General features: G+C 35.0%; 3 protein-coding genes across 7 annotated transcripts; 1 reads left to right on the top strand and 2 right to left on the bottom strand.

Moving 5' to 3' along the window:
- The first annotated feature begins 1,159 nt into the window (after window positions 1–1,159).
- EMB2001 (P-loop containing nucleoside triphosphate hydrolases superfamily protein) lies at window positions 1,160–5,915 on the top strand. 4 transcript variants are annotated; one of them, XM_086650305.1, is made up of 5 exons: window positions 1,302–1,943; window positions 2,069–2,138; window positions 2,613–2,775; window positions 2,951–3,182; window positions 5,648–5,915. In XM_086650305.1, exons 1-4 carry the CDS (start codon window positions 1,418–1,420, stop codon window positions 3,158–3,160), a joined length of 969 nt encoding a protein of 322 aa, XP_086506431.1. In that variant the 5' UTR covers window positions 1,302–1,417; the 3' UTR covers window positions 3,161–3,182; window positions 5,648–5,915. The 4 variants fall into 4 exon arrangements, with proteins under 4 accessions (XP_086506427.1, XP_086506431.1, XP_086506428.1 ...); XM_086650302.1 differs by lacking the exon at window positions 5,648–5,915 and adding an exon at window positions 3,746–4,232; XM_086650304.1 differs by lacking the exon at window positions 5,648–5,915 and adding an exon at window positions 3,372–4,095.
- On the bottom strand, window positions 3,369–3,988 carry LOC147533389 (uncharacterized). Its single transcript, XM_086650306.1, has one exon. It carries the CDS (start codon window positions 3,986–3,988, stop codon window positions 3,476–3,478), a length of 513 nt encoding a protein of 170 aa, XP_086506432.1. The 3' UTR covers window positions 3,369–3,475.
- Window positions 5,916–10,180: 4,265 nt separating the features above from the next.
- Window positions 10,181–13,215, bottom strand: LOC147533387 (U-box domain-containing protein 30-like). 2 transcript variants are annotated; one of them, XM_086646042.1, is made up of 2 exons: window positions 12,853–13,215; window positions 10,181–12,623 (listed from the first exon to the last, which is right to left on the bottom strand). In XM_086646042.1, the coding sequence occupies exon 2, from the start codon at window positions 12,288–12,290 to the stop codon at window positions 10,941–10,943; it is 1,350 nt and encodes a 449-aa protein (XP_086502168.1). In that variant the 5' UTR covers window positions 12,291–12,623; window positions 12,853–13,215; the 3' UTR covers window positions 10,181–10,940. The 2 variants fall into 2 exon arrangements, with proteins under 2 accessions (XP_086502168.1, XP_086502169.1); XM_086646043.1 differs by having other exon boundaries at window positions 10,181–12,376; window positions 12,853–13,053.
- Between the last annotated feature and the right edge of the window lie 2,523 nt (window positions 13,216–15,738).

Genomic DNA, 15,738 nt, shown 5'->3' with positions numbered 1-15,738 from the left:
ATCCTTGATGAACATGAATTTTAAACATGACCATTTTTTACCAAACTAGATCTTCCCCTTTCAAGAGTATCATCACTGTCTTTCTCAAGATCGCTAATGCCATATCTTCATCATTTGCCAAGGGAATATTAGCTCCACTTAAGTTACCGGTTTCTATGTGATGATCTAAATATTAGTCATCAGTTAATAAGTCAAGGAAAGACCTAAATGCAACGGGTTAACCCGTGTCAATTCACAAGGGAGGCGGATCTGACCGACCCTTGCCACTCAAACACAAAACTGGTGAGTTGGGAAGAGTATCCTAGACGACTAAGCTCTAATCTATCTTTAAACATAAAAAGCTCTGAAATCTAATCTAGGATCCAAAATAGGGATATCTCTGAAATCTAAGTAACTTGGGATAAAAGAGTCCTCAAGAAGAAATTTTTCCCCGAAAGTCTACAAGATCGGCAATAAAATCTATCTAAATACGAAATATATTCAAATGAGAAAACTTATGTTGTACGAAATAGTAGTTTCATCTAAAGTCGGTGAATCATCATTGCCTCATCACACACACTCGTCTACAGTCGGTTAAACGAGCTTATGTAAAGCAACATGTCGTCTTAAACTGGGTAAGCAATCAATCGAAGGTGCACTCTAAATTCGGACTTTCAACTCAATTTTTTAACTGCAAAAACGCCTTACTGACTAAGAAATAACGCCCGTTACTGAGTGAACTTTGAATCTTCTTCTGCCTCGGGTGAATGTGTGGGATAACAGACTTTCGAGTTTGTGTACCAACCATTTGGCGTAGTGGTTGGACACCCAAATCCGCATTCCTGAGGTCCCAAGTTAAAGATATGAATAAATAATTTTTCGTGACGTACGATGACTTTAAAGGTCTTTATGACCCTAGACCCAAGATGTTTTTGAAATGATAGTTATTCAGCTCATTTAATTCATGCCATTTGGTATCCAAGTGGTGGATAATGTTGGCATACTCTGAGGTATCAGGTTCAATTCCCAGAGAAGGTGGATTCTATAGTTTATTAAACTTAGATTATTAAGATATAAATAATGTCGTTGGGCTTTAAGTCATAGTTTAGTTGGGCTATAGGCATGTTCTTGTAAAATTTTAAATTAGGTGGTCATCGCGTTTATCACGTCTTTGATGTAGCAATGTCATTGTAATGAATATTGTATATCATAGTCAATTTTCAAAAAAAAAATCATAAAAAAAATCATAATATAACATATTCAGGATGTATTCATGTCAGGCAATGATTAAATGACTCTCCAATGGATATGAAAGAAAAATCGTCCAGATTAGGTCCCGCATTGCACACAACGGCACAGATGTACTCTTAAGCAGTCCTTATAAAGAGATCAGAAACAAATTGCCGCCAAGCTATCTCACTCTCAATCCTCCAAAACAATGTTACTCCAACATCATCGTCTCCTTACTCTTCAAACCCAAACCGCTCCCCTTTTCTTCTCCTCTACTTCCTCCTCATCTTCTTCTTCTCTATCTAACTTCTCTCTCTACTTTAGGAAAGCTTTCTCTCACTCATTTCTACAAACACTTAACCTGCATTCTTCTTCTTCTGGTTCTTCTACCCATCATGCATCCTCCTCCTCTACTGTTGCAAAAGCTGCAAAACCATCATATTCCGATAAATCCAAGTTCATCAAAAGTGCACTTTTTGTACCTCCTGGAGTAGACCCAGAATCAGTTACAGAAGATATGGTTCTTCCTGGTTCAAACATTGTTCTTGGTCCTTACGCTGGTCATTCTCAGATTAAACAAGTTGAATTCATCAAGAGTAGTAGTAAACCCAAAGATTGCCCTAAAGATAATCTTCCTGAATTTGCAATTCTGGGTCGTTCTAATGTTGGCAAATCATCTCTTATTAATGCTCTTGTTAGGAAAAAAGAAGTTGCTCTTACTTCCAAGAAACCAGGTTTTTCTTTTTTGTGATTGCATTTGAGGCTTTGATTATGAACTCATAATTAGATTATTTTTTTGTGGTTTGTGTTTGTTTTTCTTTTCTGGGTATTTGATGAATTTGTTCTGAAATCTATGCAGGGAAAACCCAACTTATAAATCATTTTTTGGTGAACAAAAGTTGGTACATTGTGGATTTGCCTGGTTATGGGTAAGTAATTTTGTAACTTCAATTCAATACAGCATTTATTAATCAAGTAGAAAATTTGATGATCTATACATAATTCAATCTATACTAGCTATCGGTTCAGCGGATTATTCTGAAATTATTATAAATAGCAATAGAGAAGCTAAGAATGATGAATTGGGTTGAAGTATAAGTCTAGACTTCCTAGCTAACCAACCTGTTAAGCCATGGATAATCAATCTCTAGCTCATTGAATGTTCTAGTTTGAAGCTTGTCACTTGGATTTTCTGAGGGCTTGGGCATTTTATGATTTTCCTATAATGGCAATATGTTTAATTCGTCTCTCGAAAGAAACCCTTTGTTCAGACATTAGAGTGTGAAGTGTTCAACATATTAATAATGTTCTTTGACAGTTTGACATGGTTTTATGTGTTACTCATTTCTGAATTTGAATGAAAGCTCGTGGCTATCTTAATCGAGACTTATTTTTGGCTACAGGTTTGCGAATGCTCCTGAATCAACTCGAATGGATTGGTCCTCTTTCACCAAGGGATATTTCTTGAACAGAGAAACTTTGGTTGCTATATTACTACTTGTTGATGCTAGTATTCCTCCACGAAAAATCGACCTTGATTGTGCTAATTGGCTCGGGCGAAATAATGTATGCTATTTGATTCATTTGTTTTTCTTCTTAATTAGCATCCATTTTCGATCTTTATAAAGCTAAAGGGTTAGGTTTTAAATGCAAAAATGCAACCATTTCCACTGCTAAATACCTTATTCTCTTACTTTCTAACCGATTGGCAATTACTTTCACTTCTATGGTGTAATTTCAGATACCGATGACTTTTGTGTTTACCAAGTGCGACAAAACAAAAGCAAATAAAGGGAATAGACCGGAGGAGAATATAAGGGATTTTCAAGCAATAATTAGAGAAAACTACAAGGAACCACCACCATGGATCATGACTAGTAGTGTCACTGGCTTAGGAAGGGATGAGCTTCTTCTTCATATGTCGCAGCTAAGGAACTATTGGGACAATTAAGTTGTAATCTTATATGAACAAGGTATGCCCTTATCTTAAAGAACTAAAGTATCTATGAAATTGTATTATCTGCAAATGTCTATTTGTACCTCTCTCTCTTCATGACTTCGATGTTTCTTTTTTGTCTATGAACCATTTACCTTTCATTCAATAAGAAAACATAGTTAACATGGGTGAATATTAAAATTCAAGATAATTGCTTGTAAACTAGGAAGGCCAAACCAGTAACTCTATGAGATTGCTCTAAAACAAGCTTCAGACAGGAAGAAAAAAAACCCCACAAAATCAATAATTACAGAAGAGTTGGATAATTGTCTAAAGAAGTGTATTAAGCTCCAAAGTAGCTAAACTTCCTGGACTCAGTAAAGATGAAGAAGGAGAACACATGGAACTATACCAATTACTAGTAGGTGATATCAACCCAAGAGAAGTTTCTGCTGACTGAAAATTATTATGAAAGAAATTCATGGCTTCGATCGGTAGATCATCAATATTGAAATCATTTGTTGATGGTATCATTTCTTGATAAACAGAGTTGAGAGATTGATTAGGTACTGAATTTGATGCTAAACTTTGATCACGTAGCGGTGATTTAACAAGATTAAGAGGTGGAGGAGCCAAGTGAGGAAGACGACGGCCATGCCGGAGTTTAGGTGCACCAGTGAGTTCTTGAACAACCTTTCTGAAGTTAGAAGAGTCTACCCAGTAGACTTGAACTGGTGGGGTGGCTGGTTTTTTCCATGGTTTTGTTGGTAATTTAGTTATAGAATGGAGAGAAGATGTGGTTAAGTCTGAATGATAAGTAGAAGAAGAGGAAGAAGGAGACATTATCTGTAGAGAGAGATAGATAATTGATGTTCTTCTTAGTGAAACACTATGAATTCCTTAGTTGATCAATATATGTTTGGGTTTTTGGATCATTGTATCCACATTTATTTATACCTTCAAACACTAGAACTATTTGAACACAAGAGACAGAAAGAAATTGGTGTTGGAGTAGGTGACACTGATCTTTCTCTTTCATATATATTTCTTGAAGGGCAAGGTAGTTGATTTTACTAAATGTTGGGTAGGACGACTGATTCAGTTGACCTTTCAAAACAAAACAAAAAAATTAACTTTTTCATTTAAGGAGGATACCTTCAAATTCAATTAAGTTAAGGATTTGGGACAAATTTGGAAGTCAAAATGTCTATGAAAGTCCGAGGCATTCGATTGTAGACAAAATATGTCCCAGACTTTGGTGGACTTCATAGTTTGATGAATTTGTAAAGGATTTGGGACAAATTTGGAAGCCAAAATGTCTTTCAAAAAACAAGAGACATTTGAAGTCTATCATGTGATCAAACAACAATAATAATATTAAAATAATAAATGTCTACCAAATGTCCATCAATGTCCACAAATATTCACAGATGTTTACGAAAGTCGAAAAATATATTTTTGAAATGTTAGTATAAATATATTATTTCATGTGATTAAACAATAATAATAATATTAAAATAATAAATGTCTACCAAATGTCCATCAATGTCCACAAATATTCACAGATGTTTACGCAAGTCGAAAAATATATTTTTGAAATGTTAGTATAAACATATTATTTCATGTGATTAAACAATAATAATAATATTAAAATAATAAATGTCTACCAAATGTCCATCAATGTCCACAAATATTCACAGATGTTTACGCAAGTCGAAAAATATATTTTTGAAATGTTAGTATAAACATATTATTTCATGTGATTAAACAATAATAATAATATTAAAATAGTAAATGTCTACCAAATGTCCATCAATGTCCACAATATTTACAGATGTCTACGAAAGTCGAAAAATATATATTTGAAATGTTAGTATAAATATATTATTTCATGTAATTAAAAAATAATAATAATATTAAAATAATAAATATCTACCAAATGTCCATCAATGTCCACAAATATTCACAGATGTTTACGAAAGTCGAAAAATATATTTTTGAAATGTTAGTATTAATATATTATTTCATGTGATTAAATAATAATAATAATATTAAAATAATAAATGTCTACCAAATGTCCACAAATATTCACAGATGTCTACAAAAGTCGAAAAATATATTTTTGATTAGCACAAATATAATATGCATTACACATTTTGTCAATGGACTCAAGATCTTAAAATGTCCCCAGGACATTTTGTCTATGGATCAAATGTCTTGAAATGTCTATAAAGACATTTTGTCTACAAACTCTCAATGTCTTGAAAATGTCTATGAAGACATGTTGTCTATAATAACTCATCCGAAATGTCTTGAAATGTCTACGGGACATTTTGTCTATGAAAGTCTGTGAAAGTCCCGCTCCACTACCCCCCCTAAAATTTATTTTGCTTTTAAAATTTGAAGTTTTTTGCTTTTTTGATATTAGAGTTAAATTATACACTGATGTTTTCCCCTTTGCTAACTCCGTTCTATCACAACAATCACAACTATTGTACCTAGGGGTGTCTCGAGCCGAGCCAATGCGAGTAATAAGACGTTGAGCTCGACTAGTGTCTTTGACTGTGTGCTCGAGTTCGAGCTCGAGTTCGATCGAGTAATTGTCCACTTTCTCGATCTCGACTCGTATATGTTTGAAAGAACTCGAGCTCGAGTTGTTTTAAGTTTGTTTATCAAAATACTTCAAATTATTAAAACTTCCTAAAGTATCAAAATACTCCAATGATCATTTGATACATACAACAATAATGATTAGTGATTCATATTTCAATAATCTTTTAATGGTTGATATTTCGTACACAAGTTTCAATACTAATGCGTAACTATGTACTACACTGTTATAGACAGTATGTTAAACGAGTTGTTCACGAGTAACTCGGGATACACTAGAGAATGATCAAGCTCGCTCGTTTACTAAACGAGCATGATTTTGACCTCGTGTTAAACTCGTACTCGTTAATCTTCGAGTCGAGCACGAACAACAGTTGAGCCAAGCTCGAGCAGCTCGTTAAAAGTTCGATTTGAGTACACCCCTAATTTGTACCGCCACTACCACCCGCACACCTCTACTGCCACCATACTTCCAACACTATCACAACCATACTTCTGCCACCACCATCGCACCTCAACCATTAGGGCCCGAAGGTTAGGGGTCAGCAAGCAAAGAGAGGTCAAGATGAGAGTTTGCCAACCCATAGATCTACTCTAAGGAAGCGTAGTGACATTTGGGCATCCCAATAATGCAGATCTTAGAAGCAATAGCATCACGATAATGTTAAAAGACTACCCACTGGGAGGTTTCCATTTAGAGATCTGACTATAAATGCTCTACCCTATGGGAAAGCACGAATGCTCTGTCCAGAAGGAAAATTAGAGAGATTGGCAATGCAACGCCTCTCACTCTGCGCAAGGTAGGACCTACCTTTTCAAATTAGAATTATATACAATGTTATGACTAACAATGACTGGTAAATGAAACATTGAGTTGTTCTACTTGTTAACATCAAATTTTTTAAGGAGTGCGAGTTACTCGTGCTGAGCCAAATATTGGTCGGCCTTGATCAGTCAATCCTTGAGTGGCACGTCTCAAAACTCTAATTATGCACGAACAAGACTTTGATAGAACTAATCGAGGATGGATCCAAAAGAGTTTTGCCACATGAGTCCCGAAATGGGAGGTCGGTCAAGTTCCGAAGCATCTTGAACTCGGGTATGTTCAGTGAAGAACAGACCGAGATCTGTTCTTCACTGAACAGACCACTCCGGCGAAGGTCTCCCTTCGCCGGAGTAATTTTAGAGAGAGAGAGGAAGAGAGAAAAAAAAAAAAATTAGTTTGAAGGTCGCCGGCCGAAAATTTGGCCGGCCGGCGACCTATGCCAGAGAAGGTGATGAGGTGGCGTAACAAATGATGTGGCGTGAGTTGGCAGAGAGAGAAAACATGATGGAGGAGAGAGAGTGACGGTGTTATAACGGAAGGGGGCCATATGGGTATTTCTCGTAAAGTAGGGGGCCAGGCGGGAAGCTGGTCACAAAGTAGGGGGCCATTAGGGAAATAACCCTTTTAGGTAACAGCAACATTCTACATGATGAAGTGTTGACTATCATCAAAGAAGACAAGAGGACGTTGGTCATGCATGACCATTGCAGATTGATCGGTTCAATTCCAATGGCCCAATTTTATTAATTTGTAATTTCCAGGATCCAGCTAACAGAAATCATTAGAAACTTCACTATAATTGCTTACATCCTCAAACGTTTACGGGTCAAACAAGCAAGTTTGACTTGACCTACATCTAATTGTTCATTAGAAAGGACCCACCCACCAATGGGATTTGCATTTGATTTTTCTTTTTTTTGTTAAAAGAGATTTGCATTTGAATTGAAACACCAAAACTAAAAGCTTTGTACATTCATTAGGGAAGTTTAATTTTAAGTTTAAATTAAATCAAACTATGGAGACGTATAAAATTCCGAATTGCATTGTAAATTTGTTGGTCACAGATTTAGTCAACATTAATTTTTGCTCAAGTAGTTAATACACAGTGGCTAAAAAAACCTCCAAAAATCTTTGCATTAAAATTTTAACATATGTATTAGTAAGCCATGTATTAGGAGAATATTATCAGACTCATGAGAAGAGTTCATTTCCAGATTAATCTCCTCAAGTTCAAATTGTAAAGATGATTTCGCTCTGATATTTCTAATATGTTAGCTTCGCAACAAATAAAAAGTCCTAATATGTTAGCTTAGTCAATAATATGGTTCCTGGAGTCGTCATTTAAGTTTTTCAGTTTGAATGGTGATATTGAAGGCTAATAGTTAACTTCCAAATTTATTGATATATAATGTAAGATATTTTAGTTTATACATATTTTCAAGTGGAGAAGAAGATGAGAGAATTTTTCCATTAAGCACGTGAGATTCACCCTATTATTATAACTCCTAATAGGTCTATATCAAAAGCACTTATATCTTCATCATAACACATCTTTGAATAAAAAATTCTACCTAGAATTCAATTTTTTTTTTTTTATCTTTTTGAGATTTGACTATGTGGGTTATTACATTTCAATAACATTGATACATCATGAATTTAAATGAACATAATAACCGACAATTAAGACATCTTAAATCTTATAAAGATTTTTAGGATCATCTTTTTTTTTTGTTGAAATGATTTCTAGGATCATCTTAGGAGGCATAAATATCTACTTTTGATTGGATCTTAGAAATTAATATATTTGATTCAGCTTCTCATCTTTTCGAGAGTGTAACAAGTTATCATATCCAAACCGATCGTGGAAGAATATAGATTATCACAGGTACTTTTAAAGTGGAGGATTTAACTTGGTAGAGAAGGTTGGACATTTTCTCATAGTTGATCTTTTAAAAGTTTGAATTCAATGATAACAACAAATTAAAATCTAAGTTATAGATAGATAATAAGCTTTTGCTACTTAATTATAACTACCGATGAAATTAAAAATGTGGAACCATACAAAAATGAAAAGTAAATCATATGTCACAAAGAATTATTTTGGATAATTTAACTAGAACATAATATTTCAAAGAAAGTATATACGAACGTCAAGAGAGATAATGTCACGAAGAATTATTTTGGATAATTTAACTAGAACATAACATTTCAAAGAAAGTATATACGAACGTCAAGAGAGATAAAGACACTCTTTTTTTGGTTGACTGATCAACATAACTTGAAAGAAATTCTACACAAACATCGAAGAAATTCGGTTACAATTTCATCCGTCCCCTTAACACTTTATCGTGGAAGTCCAGAAATTTATACCCAAGATCTTAATTTTGACTTTAGCATCTAATCTTTTATGGTGCAAATTAATTGAACTGGATCTTGAACTTGGGCCCATGATCAATTCTAGGGCTCTGAGCTTGGAAGGACCTTTTAATAGCCCACCGGGCCTTATCTTTATTCAAGTCAAGCCCAATCAGCCACTGATACATGTTCCAGATGGGAAATTTTATATGCACGTACAACTTTTGTTAGCAGACACGACGTCTAGGGTTTTGTCCAAACCGAAGGAGATGTTTGCATATTTACCATTCCTGATTCGAGAGCTCGAAACCTTGTGGTTCCGTTGAAAATCTATGTAGAACTATAAACTGAATCATAACGTAGTTGAGTTTAAAGGTACAAATTGAAGTGGAATATTTATTCATTAGATCAAAAATCAACGTAAACCAAATCTTTCAGAAAAGTCGGATTCAAACAAACATTCTGAAATCTTACTTGAGTTGTTTTAGAAGTTGAGTCATATTTCAAATTTAACCCTAAAAAACAAATAGTAGTATTTAACCTTGTGAACTGCTTGTTCAACAAAAAAAAACCTTGTGAACTGCTACATAAAAAATTCAAATTTCCTCAGTGAAAATTCATAATGTTAAAAACAAATATAGTCCATCTCTTACCCATTCAAAAAGAACAGAGAAAAATAAAGAAACTGTAAATTTTTAAGTCCAAAACCAACTTGAAAACTGAACTAATTTCAGAGTGGGTGTCTGCTCCACCAGTGGACCAAATTCAGACTCCAAACACAGTATGGGATGAGAGAGAGAGAGAGAGAGAGAGAGAGAGAGAGAGAGTATTCAACCTAATATAGTAGACCACAACTGCAGTCAATCCACCAAGAAATTCAGCATCTTCATTATATCCCATTAAGGAGATGATTTTCTCTAATAGGTAAATTCTAGTATTACCAACAAAAGAGCTCTGAAAGCTCTCAACAACCTTCTTTTTAGGTTTCATTCAGCTTTAATTCATTTGATTAACATATTGCCCACTCTCTCACTTCTCTCCATCAATGGGTGTATTAAAAGAGTATTCAATTACTCATCCCCCACATCACAAAAAAAACTCAAAGAGTACAGTTCCATTCAACTCTCAGTTGAATACTTGAATGGGATCAAGTAGAAACCTCTCTCTCTCTCTCTCTTCTCATTTCCATGACCCACAAGGCCAAAAAGTTGAAACTAACAAATACGAAGAAAGACAAGTAAGAATACCCAAGAAACAACAAGAATGATATAAACAAGAACTCAACTTAATGTTTCAATCTGACAAAATTTAGCAAAATCAAATGGAAGTGTGAAAAAAAAAAATTGATAACAATAGTTCTCTCATTCTACTACACATTAGCTAATATTCTTTCAGTCAAAATGACTCTTAGTTGGGTAAGAAATCAACTTCCTTATTCCCAACAAGAACAAACTACAAGCAAAATTATGGTAGAGTAGAGTATTAAAGTTCTTAGTCAAATTGATTCTTACAATCTCTACAATGGTGGGCAGGGATGAAATACAGATCCCGGGGAGAACAATCGAAACCCATATCTTTTTCCACCTCCAAATCTTGTTTCTTTAACATGATTAATCCTTCCTGTATTCTCGAATTTGTTCGATCCTCTTCTGCATTTCCATTATACTAGGGATTTCCCATGAACAGATAGACCTTGCTGAGGGCTTATTGAGAGAACTTCTCCATTTAAATGACCAACTTGTGTAAGATCAAAATTTATGATTTTTGTTCATGTATTAAGAATTCAATTGAGAAAATTACAGGGATTTTGGTATACAGAGGAAGAGAGGGAGCAAACTTGAGTAACCCACGAGGATATGAGGTATGAACTCTCCCACATACCGCCAGTCAGGAAGCTCCTGTTAATCTGTTTGTGCTTCGATTTCAAAGACTCTGCAGGAAGCCCTCAAATCTTTACCCTAGAAACTGTCTTGGGTTTGTTTTGAAGTGATCAATTTCCTCCATTTATTGAATTGTTCTTGTAAGCTTGCACTTGGAGATGAAAATGGTGGCTGTGTAATTCAAACTACACAATTTTAAAAGCTCAGCTGATCTTTGCTTCAAAACAGGACTACAACCACTCTGAATTACTAGTAGAAGCTTAGCTGCTAGACCCGCCTCGAGTGCCATAGATGCACATTCTTCAGGAGCTAATTTACAAACTGCCCACAAGATCGATAACGAATATTGAGTACAATTCTCTGAAACTCTCATTAAGAGTCTCACGGCATTCGGAATTGTATGTGGGCAATCCTTTAAAGCTGATCTTCCTTCCGGTAGAGTCGAAAGGATATCCAAGATGAAGAGAGCAGATTCTAAACAATCTGGATTCAAATCGGGCAAGAGTTCCACCAATTGAGGAACAGTTCCAATGTTCACAACCAAGTTTCTAATCTGTTTATGTGAACAAATTGTCTTCAATAAACTAAGACCAGCTGAAATCCCATTTGGGTATCTCTTATCCTTCACCAATCTTAATAACCCAACCAAAAGACTCATACTTGACACAATTTCAGACTTAAAATCCTTTTCATCCATCAATATTTCAATCAATCTAGTACAATTGATTTTTGTTTCAATTGATCCTTCATTCAACATATCCACCATTAATGATATTTTTGCAGGTTGCATAAGATTAGTTTTTGATTCAGAATCAAGATTCAATTTGACTAAAATCCCAATTGTTTCTGAACCAACAGCATGAGAAGTGAATGGACCTAATAGAGATGAAATTAAAGAAACCCCACCTTCAGAAACCACTGTTTTTTTAACAGAGTCATGGATTGAAACTACCTGATGAAGTTCTTTAAGAGCTTGAACTCTAGCTTGACCTTTAACCTTCTTAAGGGTTTGTATAAGCTCAGAAACCCTTCCTTGTACATCCTCTGATTTCTTCTTCTTGAGCAAATATTTCTGAGAAAACCAACTATAGATCAAATGGTATAGGGTTTTATTAGGTGTGACTGAATCATCCCAAAGCTCTTGCATAGTTGTTGGGCAAGTAAAATGACCTAAAGAGAACCATTTGAGAATGTTGGATCTTTCATAGGTTTGGCCTGTACAAAGGGTAACTGGATCTTGCATAGGTTCAAGAGAGATTGGGCAAATGAAAACAGATGGGACATCAGTTAAATCAAGTTCATTAATCATCTTTTTCAGATCCAATTTTTCAGAAACTGCAACAGAAACAGGAACCCCACAAAACCCATCTCCTCCACCACCACCACCACCCAAAACCCCATCTTTAACTGCAGTTTCTAGATCTAGAATCTGCCCACCTCCACCAACATCAAAGGAAGGCTGAAACATTGGCATCTTTGAAACCCTTCCTTATAAGAGAGAGAGAGGAAAAGAGAAAGAAGAAATCCAAGAGAGGAAGCTATGAAATACCCTTAAATACTCTGAAAGACAATAGACAACAATCAAAAGGGGGAAAAGGGTAGGGAAGAAAACCAAAGTTCTCTCATTGACAAATACAAACACCAATACTCTCTTTAATGAGGACAATTTTTCTTTCTTTTATCTCTTTTAGCTTTATCTGATCTCTTTCCTCAGTCAAAAGACTCATAACTATCATCATCACAGATATCATAAACATATAATCTCCTTCCCTAAAACCAAAGCTACTACCTTCACTTCCTCTTCAAGCTTAAAAAGGATGAAATCATTCAAACCCAGATCAGTAAAAGAAAAGGGCAAAAAAAAAACACTCAAAGATCAACAGTACTACTACTCACTACCCACAACCCCACAAAAGTTTTAAGAAACTGTTGAGATAAGAAAAGAAATATAAGAGACCTAGAACAATAAAAACCCAAGAAGAAGAATGATAAAATTAGATAGAAATTCAAAGATTGAATAGAAATCAAAGACTTACCCAAATAGCAGTAGACTCTAGAGAGAGAAACTATGATAAAATTAGGAGAGAGAAAGAAGAAGGATTAACAGAGAAAAGCAACCCAAAATTTCCTTCTACTCTCCTCTTCTGTTCTTCCTTTTGAGGGATTTATTTGTTGCTAAAAAAAACTCACTAGTCAAAAATCAAACCGGGTTTTTTCTTTAGAAAAAGGAAATATCCGGTTTTTTTACCGGATGTAACCTATTATAAAAGGTAACTATCTCCTCGGGGCGCGTACCACACGTGCGGTCATATCATCGTTTTTCTACTCTCCCGGTTTCCCCTCCTATTTTACTGATATAGTAGTACTATTTAAAATTTACTCATTAAAATTACAATATCGCCTTCAACATTTTTAATATTGATGGTTATATCTTTTTTTTCCAAAAACATTCGCTCAACTGATCTTGATTTGGTTTAACTTCGATTTAAATTTTTGAAAACCGACCAAACTGAACCGACCGATCTTAGTCAACTCAAACCGAACCAAGACGAATGAAGTCGATTGGTGACTTGATTGGCTCGTTTTAGCCGATGATTTAGTCAAACCGTCATTGATTAGTTTGACATCGACCTAATCCTAAATGGTCGGCAACCGACAGGCTGCTCACACCTAATTTCATCATATATTTTAGGCCCTGTTTGTCACGTGGAAATGGAGTGTGATTCTTCGGAGCACATTTTCATGACGTAATTCTTAAGAATCAGATTATTTACTTTAATGTTTGGTTTGATTAGGAATAAGAGTCTCATTCTTGACAGATTTACTACTTGGTATTTGGTTCGTTCAGAAAGATTTTAAAATTAGTCGGTCTAATATTTTATTTAGGATAATTTTGTCCATAAATATTAAAAAAGTCATTCCCGAGAATGGGAATCACGAACACACCCCTATTCCTAAGCTTGCTATTACCCTCTTTAGGGAGAATATCATTTCTAGATAAATATGATTCATCCTCCATTATCGTGATCCAAATTGTAATCTAGAGTGATTCCATTCCCACACCATTCCTGCGCACCTTATGGTCAATCTAGGGGTAAAAATTGATTCGACCGAACCACACACGAACCAAAACTTCTTGATCCGATCTAGTCTAATATCAAAATTCCATGGTACCTATAATGGACCAATCCGTCCGGTCAAAGTTAAGAATTTCAACGTCCATTAGTTATTGGAGTTAAGAATTTCAATGTCCATTGGTCGTTGGTACCCGACTAACAAGTTGAGCCAAACCGGCATCAGGCGGGTCAAATACTGATGAGATCATGAAATGATAAAATAAAATAACAACGATTTAACTTCATCGATCATTTGATATCGGTTCCAAAATACCTAGTTAAAACTTCATGCTTTGATTTTAGGGTCACCAAATAAGTACTAGAGAAACTAATCATAATCATTTTCGTTTACGTGATAAAGAGAAGAAAATAAAAGAAGATCGTTAGAGACAAGAGGTTAGGAAAACAAGAGGAAAGTTAAAAAATCTCGAAGCCATTGGTTTAAAGTGGTTTGTCCAAAGGTACAAAGTTACACGAGCCAATAGGCTTCCGATACGCGATCAGTCATTATCCATCGGTCTTTTAGAAAGCGGGTTATCAGGCTTGTTTCGTCGAGAAGTACGCAGTTAGGCTAAACGACTCAAGACACCCGTTTGGGGTCCTCGGCTCCTCACACACGTCATGAATGCTAACAATCCGTTTGGCGGGTACCGACTGGGCGTGTTCTCTTGGACTCAGACATACCCATCTGAATAACGAGTATTTAGTCGATTTACTCCTAGCTCAATCTCGAAAATGGGTAAACTCCAAAAAACCTAGAGGTCCTAGTTTCGGTTTCCACAAGAGGTGGAATCCATGATTTTTTTTATTAATATTGATTTTGATTTTGATTTACGTAAGTCATTACATGAAATGGTTACATCATCAATATGTGATAAACACGATAACCGTCGAAATATTATTACGAATGAAATAGGCGTAAAGTCCAACAACAAATTAAATTAAATAGGCCTAAAGCCCGACAAACTTATTATTTATACCTTTAGTAACTCAAATTCATTAATCAGAAATTCCACCTCTTATGAGAATTGAACTTGGACAAATTTTGGAATTTATGTCAATAAAATCAACCACTTGGACAACCAAGTGTTGACCAATCCATGATTGTAGAACTCGGATTATTAATAAGATGTTTGTTGGGCTTTAGGTCTCGTAGTTATGTTGCTTGGGTTTCGGCCTCTTTTTCGAAAAAAAAGGGTAAATAAGAGTGAACCCTAAACAGGTAATTAAACGGAAACCCCTTCTGATTTCTCGATTTAGCAAATCGAATATTTTATGAAAAGAAATTTAATAGAGATATTTGACAGAGTTGAATAATGGGACCCACTAACACTCACCCAACTGGACCTCCACCATTAACTTTCTCTCACTAAAACGTTACTACACATAAGAAGAGGATTTGACCACCAATTAATTAATACTAGGAGGAGTATTTTGTTTGACTGTACCCGTTGGGCTTATCCGGTCTTTCTTTGACTGTCATTGCTTTTTTGCATGGGCAAGTCCCCAAGACCACACTTGCGTGATTGTCCTTTACACCAATTACATCCTTACACGTTTGATTAAACAACAGTTTCTAACTGGCTAAAGTCTGATTTACATTAATTTTGTATTTTAATTTTTATTTGAAAATTTTAACTTTTAAATATTAATTTTTTAATTTGATTATATTAACCCTACCTTTAATATTGGATTAGTCCTTTTGCTATGATCATAGTGACCTACTTATTATCGATCCGAAAGAAAAGCTACGATGAAGAAACACACCAAAAATATTAAACCTATATTAAAGTGGTAGCATATTTT

This window comes from Eschscholzia californica, unplaced genomic scaffold, assembly GCF_041429995.1.
Source record: "Eschscholzia californica isolate CP2 unplaced genomic scaffold, dmEscCali1.0.p SCAF_6, whole genome shotgun sequence".
NCBI lineage: Eukaryota > Viridiplantae > Streptophyta > Magnoliopsida > Ranunculales > Papaveraceae > Eschscholzia > Eschscholzia californica.
This window is presented reverse-complemented; position numbering and strand designations above follow the sequence as displayed.

What these genes read in the sequence shown, in the direction of transcription:
- LOC147533389 (XM_086650306.1), bottom strand. Translation starts at nt 3,988, where the DNA reads ATGTCTCCTTCTTCCTCTTCTTCTACTTATCATTCAGACTTAACCACA.
- LOC147533387 (XM_086646042.1), bottom strand. Translation starts at nt 12,290, where the DNA reads ATGCCAATGTTTCAGCCTTCCTTTGATGTTGGTGGAGGTGGGCAGATT.
- EMB2001 (XM_086650305.1), top strand. Translation starts at nt 1,418, where the DNA reads ATGTTACTCCAACATCATCGTCTCCTTACTCTTCAAACCCAAACCGCT. An exon ending in TCTTACTTCCAAGAAACCAG is followed by an intron (nt 1,944 to 2,068) that starts GTTTTTCTTTTT and finishes AAATCTATGCAG; the next exon opens with GGAAAACCCAACTTATAAAT. An exon ending in ATTGGCTCGGGCGAAATAAT is followed by an intron (nt 2,776 to 2,950) that starts GTATGCTATTTG and finishes GTGTAATTTCAG; the next exon opens with ATACCGATGACTTTTGTGTT.